We start from the raw sequence: 17,707 nt of genomic DNA, 5'->3' as shown, positions 1-17,707 counted from the left end.
TCCGGTTCAAACTGATACGGTTGCACAGATGTGTCCTCAGAGACTCCCGCTGCCATTCTCTCTCCAAAATATACCCTCAACTGTTGTCAAGGCAACACCACGTGCGTTGTGTCGAAACGCCCGCAGAACAGAGGGGCGGAGTCAGCGAAGCTCATTATCATTTAAAGGCACATGCACTGAAACGGCGTGCTGAAAACAGAGCTGTTTTTGACCAGGTAAAATAAGTGTTTTCTTACAATACTAACGAGAATTTTTAATTAAAGTATATTACAAAGTTTTAATTTAGACCCTAAACATTCATATTAACTTGTATGAAAATGGCATTATATGACCCCTTTAATTGTTCTGGAGTTATTATTTAATACACATTTATTAATTTATTAATTTAAACACATTTATTATTGAAAATGGTGGTAATCAAATAACGCCATAAAACATTAACAAATTGTCACTTTTACTTGCATCACATGTGTGTGTGTTCGATCTGGATTCTAGGGTCCTGTTGCTCTGATTTAAGGAGTTGTGTTGCGATGGTTTGTTGTGTGTGTTTTTGTTTTAAACTCATGCCATATTAATGCATGATGTGTTTGTCAAGAGCTTCATCATAACAGTGAGCGTCTCTGATTGAGATGTTATGAGCATCCATCTACAGTTTCAGTGAGCATTAATGTATGCATGCGTGTGTGTTGGTGTTTTCTGAAATGTTTTCAGCCTTTCTGGATTAAATTATGAACGGAAGGATGGCGATATAAATCAGCATGTGCCGATGCGGAGGTTATGAAGCGTCACTGTCACACTGACCTGTTGTCATGGCTTAATGAATGTGTGTCAGGGACTGTGTTTCTCAGCTATCGTTCACACACACACACACACACACACACACACACACACACACACACACACACACACACACACACACACACACACACACACACACACACACACACACACACACGTGTTCATGTGTGATACATTTAATCATTTAATCGTTTTATCCAAAGCAACTTACAAATGAGGAGAGCAATAGTAGCAATCGAAACAACATTAGGCCACAATATGCAAGTGCGTATCCAGTCCCAGTTAGTCCAGCAAAGCACACGTAGCAAGGCTTTTTTTATTTATTATTATTAATAGATATATAATAGTTAGTGTTAGTATTAATGAGTCAAGTGTTGCATCTTCAGCTGTCTTCACAATCCTCTACACACACCTTGGCAATGGAGTCGGCATTGCTAATAAATTGTTTAGTTTACTCGTCAGACTGATATACTATTATAAATATATATGATTCCACCAAATCAGCTTATCTTTATAAAATAGCACATCTTTTTAAATATATGAACGTACACTCTTAACATCAGTCAATCAAGCATTATATTATGATAATCAAGCACTATTTAATAATTGAACTTTAGTAATTAGAACTAAAACTTGGTAACGATGTATGAATGCATATTTGTCATTTTAAAATATATTGTTGGGCATTGAGTTTTTCAGTAAAAAATAAAAAAAGATCTAGAAATATATGATAGTAATTATTAAAAGATGATAATACTACAACTAATTCTACTACTAATAACAATATACAACACAGTAAGGATTGATGAGCTGCTGGGTTCATGAATGTTAATCATGTTGTCAGCGTTCGCTCGAACTGATTTGCTGAAATTTGAACAGGGATGAACGCCAGCCAATGAGATTTAGCCGTTTGCGCATTAGCTCCGCCCACTTCCAGAGAAACAGACACATCTTCTGCTTGTTCTTAAAAGCTGAATAATTCCAAATGATCTCCATTTTGACAGGAAAATACAACAAAGAATATCGTTATATATATCTACACATCCATTAGGGCTGGGACGATACACCTATCTCCCAATTCGAAACGATCACGATACTTGGGTGCCGATACGAGATGTATTGCGATTTATAATTTTTTTTTAAGAATTGTGATTCTACAAGTATTGCGATTCGATATTGCAATATATAGAAACGTTTTTAACTCTAGACCATCGGGAAAAGTTCAATCATACACTTGTACATGATGTATAAGATGAGTCATATTTACAAAAACAAATCAACACATTTTTCTGACTTGTATTTCAGAAGCATCATACAGTACTACATTCTCTTTAGTAAATGATTCAATAACAAATTAGTGCTGTTAAACGATTCAAATATTTAATCGCGATTAATCGCATTAATGTCACAGTTAACTCTCGATTAATCGCAATTAATCGCACATTTTTATCTATTCTAAATGTCTCTTGATTTATTTTTTTCCCATTATTTTTTTTCTCATTTTAATGCTCTTATCAACATGGAAAAGTGGATCGGCTTGCTTTGAGCAAATGTTTTTTATTGAAAACAACATTGGCATATACTGTGTTCAATTTCACACTAACATTCTCACTTATAATCTCTCACACTATGTAACACTGTCCATCAATAAAAGGGTGAAAGAAATACGGACGAGGTTCTGATATTGACGAGGGGGCGGAGGATTCGCATCAGCTGTGTGTGTGTGTGTGTGTGCTTGGCCATCATCAAGTGGTGTTTCAGACTGGACGTGCTGTGATGATGATAGCTCAGTTCACAACGACAAAACACACAGATCACTTTGGTCTCGTCAATGGAACCATTCGGCAACTTTTTAAAAAAGAAAACTTTCCATTCAGAATCTTATTGGCATCCATTTCGGCGTCTCGCGCTCGTCATCCACTCAAAACGTAACGATAACCAACTATTTGGCCGGCTCGCGAGCCCAAACAAGTGTGTGCGGCGTTGTGCCTGTTGTTTTGTTTCGGGTCTAGCTAGATCCGGTTGCGCTTTGGTCGACGAAGCAACAAAACGTCCTCGCGCGGCGCAAGCCATTGAAATGAATGGGTTTCATAGCGCAGCGCCGCGCATGCCGCGTCCTGTTGCAAAAGCATGAGAAAAAAACTACAAAGTTTGCTAGTCCAAAAAGATTGTTAATCGCGCAATAAAAAAAATTGCGTTATTTTAACCCAATCGCACCAAGTTTCTATCAAAAGCTGATTTTGATCTCTGTCGTAGACATCAGTATTCATATTTGAACTTTAAACTTTTATCCTAGTACTTCTATGATAATTTGAACTATTACATCACAGAAATAATGATACTATGAGGTTGAAAAGACTGTGAAGCGGTTTCATGACGACTCTCTCCGGGTCAGCGCCAACACAGCTTTGAATGTTGCGATATGATTTTGTCAAAGTTTAATAGACAGACGGATTGAAAGATCGCATGGGTGTTTCAATCGAGATCACAGTCTTTTAAGGATGAATCGACCATCTCTATTGTCTTATCTCTCTCAGCATATGAGTAGCTCGAGGGCTTTTAGTGCGTTCAGTCTCACGTCTCTTCCATGCGTACACTTGGGATATTACATCACTCAACACTCATAGATAACGACACACTTCATCCTCTGTAGGAACGAAAGTGTCTAACTTCTGTCATCCTCATCTACAAGCAATGACAAATATAAAGCATTTGAATTTGAATTAATATCGATTCTGGAATAAAAAAATCGATTTTAGAATCGTAAAAGAAAAAATTGTGATCGCTAGGTGAATCGATTTTGTCTCCCAGCCCTAGCATCCATTACGCTGCATTGAAATAGTACAGATCGCTTGACGGAGAGCGAAACTCTCAAGCCCTAAGTCAATGTTCACCAAGTGAAAATATATCTATACTTCTCTAACACACACACACTGGCGAGTAAAATCTAAGAATTTATTAGCCAATGACTAATGATAGACATTATTTAGTCGCGTATGCAAGTGATTTACTTCCGTTGTAGAGGGTTGCTTGAAAATGGCTAAAGACTCAGCGCTCGGTTAGAGGGATCAGTCCAGGCGAAGGTTCATGAAAGTGATTTTGTGCCTCGTTGGGATGATGGCACCACTGTTCACTTGCCGAACACAAGCTTCTGGAGACACACAATAGACAGTTGCCTCATTTACACGCCGGCGCAGAACGCGCATGCTAGCTAACAGTCGGCAGTAGTTCTCTCGGTGTGTTCAAGTGCAGCTTTTTACCCCGATGCGAGGCGACAACACAGTCGGCGGGGAGAATGTGTGTGTTAGCTGTTAAGATGTGTATCAAATTGTGGTTTAGGAATTGGCCGCTGATGATTGTCGTTTTATTTATAGAGTCGTCGTCAGCTGTTAGGGTTGACTGGGTTCGTACAAGGTGCTTGAATTTTACTTTTAGAAATAAAATCAGAAAGGACGGACAAAACCAGTCAAATATCAACTAATCTTATAACTCTGAGTTCTTGTCATATTTTATTACCAATGTTAGAAATGTTTAAGGTGACTGAATAAATTTTGGTTTGACTGTATATAGACCAAAACCACTTTTTGTTCCAGACTGTAAACATGTTTTATTCTGCTGTAAAGTTGGGCATTTTAACATGGAGGTCTATGGGATTGACTCTGTTTTGCAGCCGGTCTCTAGTGGCCAGTGGAGGAACTGCAGTTTAAGACACTTCAGTGTTGGATTCAAGAGAGAGACTTGTTGAGATTGAGGTTAAGAGTGAGGAGAAAGTGATCTGAGGTGTGTAGTGAGTGACCAGCGTATGGTCAGTAGTGCACATAAATAAGGTAAAAATGTTTCCTGATTTGTGAGAAGCCGCAGTAGACACTGGTTTGAGGTCAAACGAGGCGAGTGTGGAAACAGCAGGAGTTTAGACTGATAACAGGCCGTAGTCCATCATGTTAGTTGAGGTTTCCTGCACTAAAAACAGGTGAATATATCCAGACAGGGTCCTGGCGCCATGCACATCACATTTAATAATAATAATAATGATGATAGTAATAATAAAATGTATTTTATATTGTAGCTTCTCAAAGCGCTGTACACTAAATAAACAATACATACTGTAGATCATTCATCAATAAAACCCCATGCATTAAAGTTGTAAAGAGCAAAGTCAACAAGCAAATGCTAGTCTAAAGAAATGCATCGTGAGATTGATTTAGCACGATTTTAATTATCAGATGACAGCAGAACTGTGATTTTATGAAAGATTTAGTTTCTAGTAGGTGGTGCTTTTCACAATTTGTGGCAATAGATTTGTTTTAAAACTAAATCTTTTTTATATATATAAAAAAAATATATATATACTTTTTTTTAAACCTTTTTATTATTATTATTATTATTTTTTTAAAATACATATTTGTAATTTTCTATTTCTTTTTTTCTTCTTGTTTTGGTGTGAATATGACCTGTGAATTTACCCAAAGCGTTTCATAATACAGTCTTTATATCCTTCATGTCAGCATCAAATGTGTCTGTGTTTCTCATAAATGTTTTTTTATGCATCAAAAAACATTTCATTAGTTTTAACCTGGGTAGTTTTTTGGTCCAAAGTGACTTGCATTATATTTTAGGTATCAGTTCATTCACTCCCTGGAAAGAAACCGAAATCTGCACGTATATTAAATTTTACATGACACAAGCAATCAGAAAAAAATAATATTTCTATGCGTTTTGGTCAAAAGTTATAAACCAGAAAGTGATATTTTGAGCACTGAAGGCTTTGATGGACGTGCAGCATCTCATGATGAAACACATGCACAATCCTCTGTCTCTGTTGGGTGTTTTCTTCTCTCCACCTCCATCTCTCATAGTTTTCCACTTCATTCCTCATGCGTGAGATCTCGGCGCCTGCGGCTCACGTGGACGGGTTTCGCTCGCATACGAGACTGATGAAATATTTAAAAGTGAAAAACCTCATTACTTGCAACACTGTAATTACACCGGTGAAACTGTGGCATTACTCACATCTAGAGTTTGATCAATATGTAGACGAGTAAACCCGCGGCTCATGCATACTGTAGGAAACACCTTCACAAACACACTCGTCAAAACTCCAGCCGGTTACATAACTGTTTAATGAGCTTTAACAGACGCACTGCAGTAATGGCTGTTTACATGCACAACTTTAGTTTCAATCAGACTGAACTCCTTCCGATTGATGAGTCTGATTAGTGTTTGCATGATTAGTGTTTACAGGATTAGTGTTTACAGGATTAGTGTTTACAGGATTAGTGTTTACAGGATTAGTGTTTGCATAATTAGTGTTTGCATGATTAGTGTTTGCATGATTAGTGTTTGCATGATTAGTGTTTACAGGATTAGTGTTTACAGGATTAGTGTTTACAGGATTAGTGTTTGCATAATTAGTGTTTGCATGATTAGTGTTTGCATGATTAGTGTTTACAGGATTAGTGTTTGCATGATTAGTGTTTGCATGATTAGTGTTTGCATGATTAGTTTTTACAGGATTAGTATTTGCATGATTAGTGTTTACAGGATTAGTGTTTGCATGATTAGTGTTTGCATGATTAGTTTTTACAGGATTAGTGTTTACAGGATTAGTGTTTACAGGATTAGTGTTTACAGGATTAGTGTTTGCATGATTAGTGTTTGCATGATTAGTGTTTGCATGATTAGTGTTTGCATGATTAGTGTTTGCATGATTAGTGTTTGCATGATTAGTGTTTGCATGATTAGTGTTTGCATGATTAGTGTTTGCATGATTAGTGTTTGCATGATTAGTGTTTACATGATTAGTGTTTACAGGATTAGTGTTTGCATGATTAGTGTTTGCATGATTAGTGTTTACATGATTAGTGTTTACAGGATTAGTGTTTACAGGATTAGTGTTTACAGGATAAGTGTTTGCATGATTAGTGTTTGCATGATTAGTGTTTGCATGATTAGTGTTTACATGATTAGTGTTTGCATGATTAGTGTTTACAGGATTAGTGTTTACAGGATTAGTGTTTGCATGATTAGTGTTTGCATGATTAGTGTTTACATGATTAGTGTTTACAGGATTAGTGTTTACAGGATTAGTGTTTACATGATTAGTGTTTACAGGATTAGTGTTTACAGGATTAGTGTTTACATGATTAGTGTTTACAGGATTAGTGTTTGCATGATTAGTGTTTGCATGATTAGTGTTTACAGGATTAGTGTTTACAGGATTAGTGTTTACATGATTAGTGTTTACAGGATTAGTGTTTGCATGATTAGTGTTTGCATGATTAGTGTTTACAGGATTAGTGTTTGCATGATTAGTGTTTACAGGATTAGTGTTTGCATGATTAGTGTTTGCATGATTAGTGTTTGCATGATTAGTGTTTACAGGATTAGTGTTTGCATGATTAGTGTTTGCATGATTAGTGTTTACAGGATTAGTGTTTACAGGATTAGTGTTTACAGGATTAGTGTTTACAGGATTAGTGTTTACAGGATTAGTGTTTACATGATTAGTGTTTGCATGATTAGTGTTTACAGGATTAGTGTTTACAGGATTAGTGTTTACAGGATTAGTGTTTACATGATTAGTGTTTGCATGATTAGTGTTTACATGATTAGTGTTTACAGGATTAGTGTTTACATGATTAGTGTTTACAGGATTAGTGTTTACATGATTAGTGTTTACAGGATTAGTGTTTGCATGATTAGTGTTTACATGATTAGTGTTTGCATGATTAGTGTTTACAGGATTAGTGTTTACAGGATTAGTGTTTACAGGATTAGTGTGTCATGATTCTGCCATCTAGTTCTTGTTGTTCTTTAATTCTTGAGGCAGGATCATGACAGAACCATGTTTTGTGTGCAAGCACGTGGCCTTTGGTTTGGGCCATGTGCTTGTGTTGTCTCGTCCTCTGGCCCCGCCCCCTTGTTATCCTCGTTTTGTCATTATTGCTTTACCTGTGTCACCTGTTATCATTAGTCTCTCTATTTAATCCCCTTGTGTTTGCTGTCTTGTGCCGGTTCATTGTGATTCTCAGTGCGTGTATCATGTGATACTTTACCTGTGTGTTGACCCTCTCGTGAGTATCTAGTGAAGAACTCTGTCTTGTACAATCCTGATCTTGTTGCTGTTATTAGTTATTTGTCTAGTTACCTGTCAAGTCTTAGTCTAGTGTTGTTAGTCTTTGTTTTTGCCCTTCAGTCTTGTTTTACCCCATCGTGGGTTTTGTTTTCCCTTTTTGTCAAATAAACCTTGTGTGTTTTCGCAAACTGTCTGCAATTGGGTTCATCCTTACAAAACCCTCACAGAATGAACCGGCCCGAAAGGAACCCAGCAGACAGTTCGTCTTTTCCTGCCAAGCGACAACCTGATTCCCTTGAGCAGTGGTGGCTGACGACTGCCTGCGACATGAGGAGCGGCAAGGCACCGTTTTCTCCCCAGGGAGAGAGATCTCTGGGTGAGTACACCCAGGCCGTGGAAGAGAGCAGGAGGTTCCTGCCAGAGATCCTCCTCAACTCGTACTACATCGCGGGTCTCAATGGCCCTCCTCCTTTGTCTGAACGGGAGGGGCTGATCCGTCGTCCGTTTCGGGAGGTGGTGGACCGTTTGTGTCGGGAGGAGCTGCAGGACTCCTCCACAAGGTCTTCACCTTCTGCTCTGCTGCCGGTTATACCTGAGGGTCGCTGGATAGGCGTTGCGACGTTTGGGAGCCCGGTTGACTCTTCCACGACTCCTAAGACTCCATCCACCTCCTTCGGCCTTCGGGGAAAACGAGGGAGGCGGACCTCATGGGAGTCCCCGTCAGAGGCATCAGCTACGGAGTCAACCCAGCCTGAGAGAACTGCTCGTCTTCTGCCTGTCACGGATCCTGCAGTGGTTCCCCAACCGAGCACAAATCCACTCATGGCCTCTGCTTCCCGCCCCAGGAGAAAGAGGAGAAAGAAGGGGCCTTCCCGTTCCCCGTCTCTTCCTTCCCTTGAGCCCGCGACGGTCACTGAACCTGCTGCTGAGGGCGCTGCTTCAGCCAGCGCTGCCTCCGACCCAGTCTCTGCCAGCGCGGTCCCCGAGCCTGTTTCTGACAGCATCGTTCCTGGATCTGTTTCCGTCAGCTCGGTTCCAGGGTCTGCTGCAGACGTCACTGACTCAGACTCGGAAATGGGGAGCGCCACTTCTGAGTCCGGTCTAGTCCGCACTGTTACTGAGAACCCTGACCCCTTTCCTGCACCACAGCCAGCCACAGTGTTGCCCACCTCCGTTCTCCAGTCGCCTACTTCTCCCTCTGTTTTTTGTCCTGTATCGCCATCTGCCCCGTCCCAGTCCAGTTTCCCCAACTCTTCTCCACGTGTCACCCCGTTCCAGTCTGGTTTCCCCAAGGTTTCCCCACGTGTCTCTCTGTCCAAACATGCCCGGATTCCTCGCCCTCAGTCCGCTCCTCGTAAACCCAAGTCTCCTACCCCACCTGTCCACCCTGGATCACCCGCTATGGACTCTGTTGTCCCACCACCCCTTCCCTGTTTGTTATTTTTATTGATGCACCCCAACCTTGTTGTTATGTATTCTTGTATGCCGTTGTTGTTGTTTGTCATGTTTTGTTGGTTTGTGTCTGTCACAGTCTGTCATGTCCCGTGTTTGACGTTCCCTTGAGGAGCGTCTGGAAGCCGCTCCTTAAGGGAGGCGTTCTGTCATGATTCTGCCATCTAGTTCTTGTTGTTCTTTAATTCTTGAGGCAGGATCATGACAGAACCATGTTTTGTGTGCAAGCACGTGGCCTTTGGTTTGGGCCATGTGCTTGTGTTGTCTCGTCCTCTGGCCCCGCCCCCTTGTTATCCTCGTTTTGTCATTATTACTTTACCTGTGTCACCTGTTATCATTAGTCTCTCTATTTAATCCCCTTGTGTTTGCTGTCTTGTGCCGGTTCATTGTGATTCTCAGTGCGTGTATCATGTGATACTTTACCTGTGTGTTGACCCTCTCGTGAGTATCTAGTGAAGAACTCTGTCTTGTACAATCCTGATCTTGTTGCTGTTATTAGTTATTTGTCTAGTTACCTGTCAAGTCTTAGTCTAGTGTTGTTAGTCTTTGTTTTTGCCCTTCAGTCTTGTTTTACCCCATCGTGGGTTTTGTTTTCCCTTTTTGTCAAATAAACCTTGTGTGTTTTCGCAAACTGTCTGCAATTGGGTTCATCCTTACAAAACCCTCACATAGTGTTTACAGGATTAGTGTTTACATGATTAGTGTTTATAGGATTAGTGTTTACAGGATTAGTGTTTACATAATTAGTGTTTGCAGGATTAGTGTTTACAGGATTAGTGTTTACAGGATTAGTGTTTACATGATTAGTGTTTACAGGATTAGTGTTTACAGGATTAGTGTTTACATGATTAGTGTTTGCATGATTAGTGTTTACAGGATTAGTGTTTACAGGATTAGTGTTTACAGGATTAGTGTTTACAGGATTAGTGTTTACAGGATTAGTGTTTATAGGATTAGTGTTTACAGGATTAGTGTTTACAGGATTAGTGTTTACAGGATTAGTGTTTACAGGATTAGTGTTTGCATGATTAGTGTTTACATGATTAGTGTTTACAGGATTAGTGTTTACAGGATTAGTGTTTACATGATTAGTGTTTGCATGATTAGTGTTTACAGGATTAGTGTTTACAGGATTAGTGTTTACAGGATTAGTTTTTACATCAGGGGTCACCAAACTTTTTTCTCTCGGGGCCACATTATCGTTCCTGACTGTGATGGGGGGGCCGGGGCCGGGTCAGCTATATAACATAGAATTGTATGACCCTGACAAAACATTGTGTAGTAGAGATTAGGGGTGTAACGGTACATGTATTCGTATTGAACCGTTTCGGTTCGAGGCTTCCGGTTCGGTACGCATACAAACCGAACGATTCCGAGGACCATTTTTCCTGCCGACAAAATTCGCGCTGGCGCGATCACCACAACGTTGCGCAACATCAAATGGCAAGCGTAATGAAAGCGGAACGAAACTGCGCTACTCATATTGTGCTTCACGGACCGTTAGTTCGGACCAGCAACATCTGTGCAGCGCGCGCCGATCTCGATCAAGCGACACGGTTACTACACAGCGCTAAGAGATCCAGTAAAGAAAACATTTGAATTCGCCACTGAAATAATAACATCGCTGCGAGATCTAGTGAGAAGCATTCACATTTCTCCGTTATTAACCGTAGATCTCTATTACATCAAACAGCGCTGACGTGGACACCAGGAGAAACATTGTGCCGTGAATGAACTAGTAATACTTTACGTCCACAGACCAGCAACATTCACCATGGATTTAATACAATAACACTAACTGTAACCAGTTTAGCTGGAATAGTGAAATGCTTTCAAGTACTTCACACATCTTTTTCCAGCACTTCAAAACTAAAATATTATATAATAAATATATGAAGAGTTCAGATGCAAAAGCCTCTAAGTGCCATTTGAAATTTTCTTCTAGAATGATCATTTTTATGAAGCTTGTATATTTAAGTTCAGTAATTTCACTCAAATGACAATTAATAGGTTCATTGCCATTTAAGTGAAATTACTGAACTTAAATATACAAGCTTGATAAAAATGATCATTCTAGAAGAAAATTTCAAATGGCTTTTGCATCTGAACTCTTCATAAATGTTATTTTTAATGTGATGACCAAAACATTATTTGTTCATCCTTCAAAGATGACACCCATTTATAAACCTGAAAGTTTCAAGATGTAGGAAAACTCAAAACTTATTTAAAAAAATATTTTTTCTTTTAACAAACAGGAAATTTCTCTGGCATTTCTTACTTTTTGCTGTATCGAAAACGTACCGAACCGTGACTTTAAAACCGAGGTACGTACCGAACCTTGATGTTTGTGTACCGTTACACCCCTAGTAGAGATTACTAGCCTGGCACAGCCATCCCCACTACTATATTCACACTACTATATCAACACTACTATATCAACACTTGATTCCTGGCACATATTTGTTTATATTTACTAATGGTTTGCAAAAGTAGTAATTGAGTCTTCACACTTTGTTTTAATTTGAGATACCACAGATATTCCATTTATTTATTTTCTAATAAAAATAACATCAAAGCTGTCAAGGTAAGAAACATCGCAAGCTAGCATACTCTTTGTCGCGGGTTTCGTGGTGACGACGCAGATTATATTCTTTGAAAAACGCCACACTTTCTTTACATATAATACAAACTGCACAGTCCTTACACTGAACAAAAAAATAATCGTTGGTCCACTGTTCTTTTAAAACTCTGCACTCTCCATCAACTTTTCGTTTAAGCTAGACATTTTGCTGTCCTGAACACTGACAGTTCCCTGCACGTGCGTTGTCTGTCACTGCTTGATCTCGAGGATGTCGGGTGAAGAATTCGGCAAATATAGTTCATTTTATAACTAAATATAATTTTTTAACTGAAAAAATCAACAAAATACCAGATGCAGACATGTTATTATTTTCAAAAAATCAATAAAAGAAAATAGGCCATGACGACTTTTAGGGATTGCCTCATTGGGCCGGTTAAAGTAGTGGGGGTTAGAGGGGCTGGGGGGCCAGTCAAAGGGGGGTGGCGGGCCTGAGTCGGCCCGCGGGCCTTAGTTTGGTGATCCCTGGTTTACATGATTAGTGTTTGCATGATTAGTGTTTACATGATTAGTGTTTGCATGATTAGTGTTTGCATGATTAGTGTTTGTATGATTAGTGTTTGCATGATTAGTGTTTGCATGATTAGTGTTTGCATGATTAGTGTTTACAGGATTAGTGTTTACATGATTAGTGTTTGCATGATTAGTGTTTATAGGATTAGTGTTTACAGGATTAGTATTTACAGGATTAGTGTTTGCATGATTAGTGTTTACATGATTAGTGTTTGCATGATTAGTGTTTACATGATTAGTGTTTGCATGATTAGTGTTTACATGATTAGTGTTTGCATGATTAGTGTTTACATGATTAGTGTTTGCATGATTAGTGTTTGCATGATTAGTGTTTGCATGATTAGTGTTTACAGGATTAGTGTTTACATGATTAGTGTTTGCATGATTAGTGTTTATAGGATTAGTGTTTGCATGATTAGTGTTTGCATGATTAGTGTTTGTATGATTAGTGTTTGCATGATTAGTGTTTACAGGATTAGTATTTACAGGATTAGTGTTTGCATGATTAGTGTTTACATGATTAGTGTTTGCATGATTAGTGTTTGCATGATTAGTGTTTACATGATTAGTGTTTACATGATTAGTGTTTGCATGATTAGTGTTTGCATGATTAGTGTTTACATGATTAGTGTTTACATGATTAGTGTTTACATGATTAGTGTTTGCATGATTAGTGTTTACAGGATTAGTGTTTACAGGATTAGTGTTTACATGATTAGTGTTTACATGATTAGTGTTTGCATGATTAGTGTTTACAGGATTAGTGTTTACAGGATTAGTATTTACAGGATTAGTGTTTGCATGATTAGTGTTTACATGATTAGTGTTTGCATGATTAGTGTTTACATGATTAGTGTTTGCATGATTAGTGTTTACATGATTAGTGTTTGCATGATTAGTGTTTACATGATTAGTGTTTGCATGATTAGTGTTTACAGGATTAGTGTTTACAGGATTAGTATTTACAGGATTAGTGTTTGCATGATTAGTGTTTGCATGATTAGTGTTTATAGGATTAGTGTTTACAGGATTAGTATTTACAGGATTAGTGTTTGCATGATTAGTGTTTACATGATTAGTGTTTGCATGATTAGTGTTTACATGATTAGTGTTTGCATGATTAGTGTTTACATGATTAGTGTTTGCATGATTAGTGTTTACATGATTAGTGTTTGCATGATTAGTGTTTGCATGATTAGTGTTTGCATGATTAGTGTTTACATGAACGCTGAACGTGATCGGGTTGATGTGCGCGTTTATGTCACAAGCTTCAAATCAGAGTATATTTTTTGACATGCGCACACCGCAGGAATATACAGAGTTTCCCGCTGTTTGCACATAATAACTATTCTCCTACATTGGTTCTTTATTTGTTTTAAACAGCAGACGTAATATTTATCCATTTCTGGTCATAATTTGGAGTAAATGAGTGTATAAACCGTTGTGCCGCTGCTTATATTCATCACACAGTAAAAATGATTAAGTGTGTGTATGAGAGTCTGAAACGAGGACAGGTGGGACGTTGTTTGACCCCTAAAACCCCCTCAGCTGTTATAAATTCACTGTAAAACACGGCTTCAAGGGGCTTATTGCTTTAATAAATCGGTTACTCCATAAAAAATATACATTTTACTATTTATTTTATTCTTAAAATAAGCAGCAGCAACAAAATATATAAAGTTATAACACATTTATTCCTCCGCCAAGCAACACATGCAGCAACAAAGAATAACAGACGGCAGTTACGCAGTAAGACTGATGTGATGCGGTCACGTGTGTGTGTGTGTGTGTGTAACACTAATGTGATGCGGTCACAGGTGTGTGTGTGTGTGTGTGTAACACTGATGTAATGCGCTCACAGGTGTGTGTGTGTGTGTGTGTAACACTGATGTGATGCGGTCACAGGTGTGTGTGTGTGTGTGTGTGTGTGTGTGTGTGTGTGTGTAACACTGATGTAATGCGCTCACAGGTGTGTGTGTGCGTAACACTGATGTGATGCGGTCACAGGTGTGTGTGTGTGTAACACTGATGTGATGCGGTCACAGGTGTGTGTGTGTGTGTGTGTGTGTGTGTGTGTGTGTGTAACACTAATGTAATGCGGTCACAGGTGTGTGTGTTTGTAACACTGATGTAAAGCGCTCACAGGTGTGTGTGTGTGTGTGTGTTTGTATGTAAGTAATTTACAACGGCTCCGAACGCGGCTCAACCAATCAGAATCAAGGACCGGAACTCTCCGTTTTATGAGACACTTTATTCAACAGAAGAAGAGCTCGTTCCTCATTCGTCATCACGCTGTTTCAACGTCAGCGCACATGCGCAGTCCTGTCAGTTTCGGTCTTCGATCCGATCAAGTGTTTACATGTTCTTTCGATCGGTTTAGAAAAGGAATAAACCGAATCAAAACCGGATCAAAATCTCAGTGTGATTTTACATGAAGGCTTTTCAGTGCGACTGAGCCGTCAATGATTACTGACGGTTTATTTGTTTGCATGTAAACGTAGCCAGTGACACATCTGACATATTAAAAAGTACAGAATGAAATGCTTTATCTGAACTCTGTCTGCCGTCTGTGTGACCTTTGACCTTTGCTCTTTGCTCTTTACCAGGATCAGCCACAGCAGCGTCTGCCGCCCATGAGAGAGACGTACGGCCTGAACCTGCTGGCGAATCCCCCGGACGAGGACATGCTCGTGTACCACAGGTCACACACACACACACACACACACACACACTCTCAGTCAGCAGGCCAATCCACTGCGGGGGGATCTAACATGTGCACTAGTGTTCAAAACATTCATTTTAATTTTACATTTTAAAAGATTAAGTAAATTGTTAAAGTTTTATGCATAATAATAATAATAATAATTGTAAAAAATAAATTGTAAAAAAATTATTGTTATTACATTTTTTCGATCAACCATAAAACAAAGAAAATATAAAACCTATTTAATTTCATTTTTTGTTAAAATATTAATCAATTAATAAATTGTTAATGTTTTATTAATTGTACACTGATTGTATCATTAATTGTTCCTTTTTGATTATTATAATTTATTCAAACCATTAAAATGCAATCCAAACAAATTAAAACGTGTATTCTAGGAAAAAATAAAATGGAATTCAGGAAAAAATAAAATGGATTTTATTAGACACTATTATTGATAGAATTGTAATAAATGATTAATCTGTTAAGGTTTTATAGATTAATTTGTTTAGACATCCTTTTGCATCATTAAAGTTAAATCAAACATTTATTACACAATCAATAAAAAGTGTGAGTGAGCGGGAGAGTGAGCGAGAGAGAGAGAGAGTGAGCGGGTGAGCAAGCGAGCGAGAGAGAGAGTGAGTGAGTGAGTGAGCGAGTGAGTGAGCGGGAGAGTTTTGCGAGAGAGAGAGTGAGTGAGTGAGCGAGTGAGTGAGCGGGAGAGTTTTGCGTGAGTGAGTGAGTGAGTGAGTGAGTGAGTGAGTGAGTGAGTGAGTGAGCGAGAAAGAGAGTGAGTGAGCAAGAGAGAGCGGGTGAGTGAGCGAGAGAGAGAGTGAGTGAGTGAGTGAGTGAGCGGGAGAGTGAGAGAGAGAGAGTGAGCGGGTGAGCAAGCGAGCGAGAGAGAGAGAGTGAGTGAGTGAGTGAGCGAGTGAGTGAGCGGGAGAGTTTTGCGAGAGAGAGAGTGAGTGAGTGAGTGAGTGAGCGAGAGAGAGAGTGAGTGAGTGAGTGAGCGAGTGAGTGAGCGGGAGAGTTTTGCGAGTGAGTGAGTGAGTGAGCGGGTGAGTGAGCGAGAAAGAGAGTGAGTGAGCAAGAGAAAGCGGGTGAGTGAGCGAGAGAGAGAGTGAGTGAGTGAGTGAGTGAGTGAGCGGGAGAGTTTTGCGAGTGAGCGAGAGAGTGAGTGAGCGAGAGAGTGAGTGAGTGAGAGAGAGAGTGAGAGAGAGAGTGAGCGGGTGAGTGAGCGAGAGAGTGAGTGAGCGGGAGAGTTTTGCGAGAGAGAGAGTGAGTGAGTGAGTGATTGAGTGAGTGAGTGAGTGAGTGAGCGGGAGAGTTTTGCGAGAGAGAGAGTGAGTGAGTGAGTGAGTGAGTGAGTGAGTGAGTGAGAGTGAGTGAGTGAGCGAGTGAGTGAGCGTAAGACTTTTGCGAGAGAGAGAGTGAGTGAGTGAGTGTGTGAGTGATTGAGTGAGTGAGTGAGTGAGTGAGCGGGAGAGTTTTGCGAGAGAGAGAGAGAGAGAGTGAGTGAGTGAGTGAGTGAGTGAGTGAGTGAGTGAGTGAGCGGGAGAGTTTTGCGAGTGAGCGTGAGTGAGTGAGTGAGTGAGTGAGTGGGTGAGTGAGCGAGAAAGAGAGTGAGTGAGCAAGAGAGAGTGAGCGGGTGAGCAAGCGAGCGAGAGAGAGAGTGAGTGAGTGAGTGAGTGAGTGAGCGAGTGAGTGAGCGGGAGAGTTTTGCGAGAGAGAGAGTGAGTGAGTGAGTGAGTGAGTGAGTGAGTGAGTGAGTGAGTGAGAGTGAGTGAGTGAGCGAGTGAGTGAGCGTAAGACTTTTGCGAGAGAGAGAGTGAGTGAGTGAGTGTGTGAGTGATTGAGTGAGTGAGTGAGTGAGTGAGCGGGAGAGTTTTGCGAGAGAGAGAGAGAGAGAGTGAGTGAGTGAGTGAGTGAGTGAGTGAGTGAGTGAGTGAGTGAGTGAGTGAGTGAGTGAGCGGGAGAGTTTTGCGAGTGAGCGTGAGTGAGTGAGTGAGTGAGTGAGTGGGTGAGTGAGCGAGAAAGAGAGTGAGTGAGCAAGAGAGAGTGAGCGGGTGAGCAAGCGAGCGAGAGAGAGAGTGAGTGAGTGAGTGAGTGAGCGAGTGAGTGAGCGGGAGAGTTTTGCGAGAGAGAGAGTGAGTGAGTGAGTGAGCGGGAGAGTTTTGCGAGAGAGAGAGAGAGAGAGAGAGTGAGTGAGTGAGTGAGTGAGTGAGTGAGCGGGAGAGTTTTGCGAGTGAGCGTGAGTGAGTGAGTGAGTGAGTGAGTGGGTGAGTGAGCGAGAAAGAGAGTGAGTGAGCAAGAGAGAGTGAGCGGGTGAGCAAGCGAGCGAGAGAGAGAGTGAGTGAGTGAGTGAGTGAGCGAGTGAGTGAGCGGGAGAGTTTTGCGAGAGAGAGAGTGAGTGAGCGAGTGAGTGAGCGGGAGAGTTTTGCGTGAGTGAGTGAGTGAGTGAGTGAGTGAGTGAGTGAGTGAGTGAGTGAGTGAGTGAGCGAGAAAGAGAGTGAGTGAGCAAGAGAGA

At 40.2% G+C, this 17,707-nt stretch overlaps 1 protein-coding gene across 1 annotated transcript in view; it reads left to right on the top strand.

Moving 5' to 3' along the window:
• Positions 1-17,707, top strand: part of fig4a (FIG4 phosphoinositide 5-phosphatase a) — a 146,995-nt gene that overhangs the window by 115,426 nt on the left and 13,862 nt on the right. The window contains exon 22 of the mRNA XM_056240510.1: positions 15,083-15,177. Coding sequence (XP_056096485.1) covers positions 15,083-15,177 — 95 coding nt within the window. The remainder of the gene's footprint in view (positions 1-15,082; positions 15,178-17,707) is intronic.

This window comes from Rhinichthys klamathensis, unplaced genomic scaffold, assembly GCF_029890125.1.
Source record: "Rhinichthys klamathensis goyatoka isolate OS25496 unplaced genomic scaffold, OSU_Roscu_1.1 h1tg000602l_1, whole genome shotgun sequence".
In the NCBI taxonomy this organism is placed as follows: Eukaryota; Metazoa; Chordata; class Actinopteri; order Cypriniformes; family Leuciscidae; genus Rhinichthys; species Rhinichthys klamathensis.
Note: the sequence above shows the minus strand (reverse complement) of the source record. Positions and strands in the feature narration are given on the sequence as shown.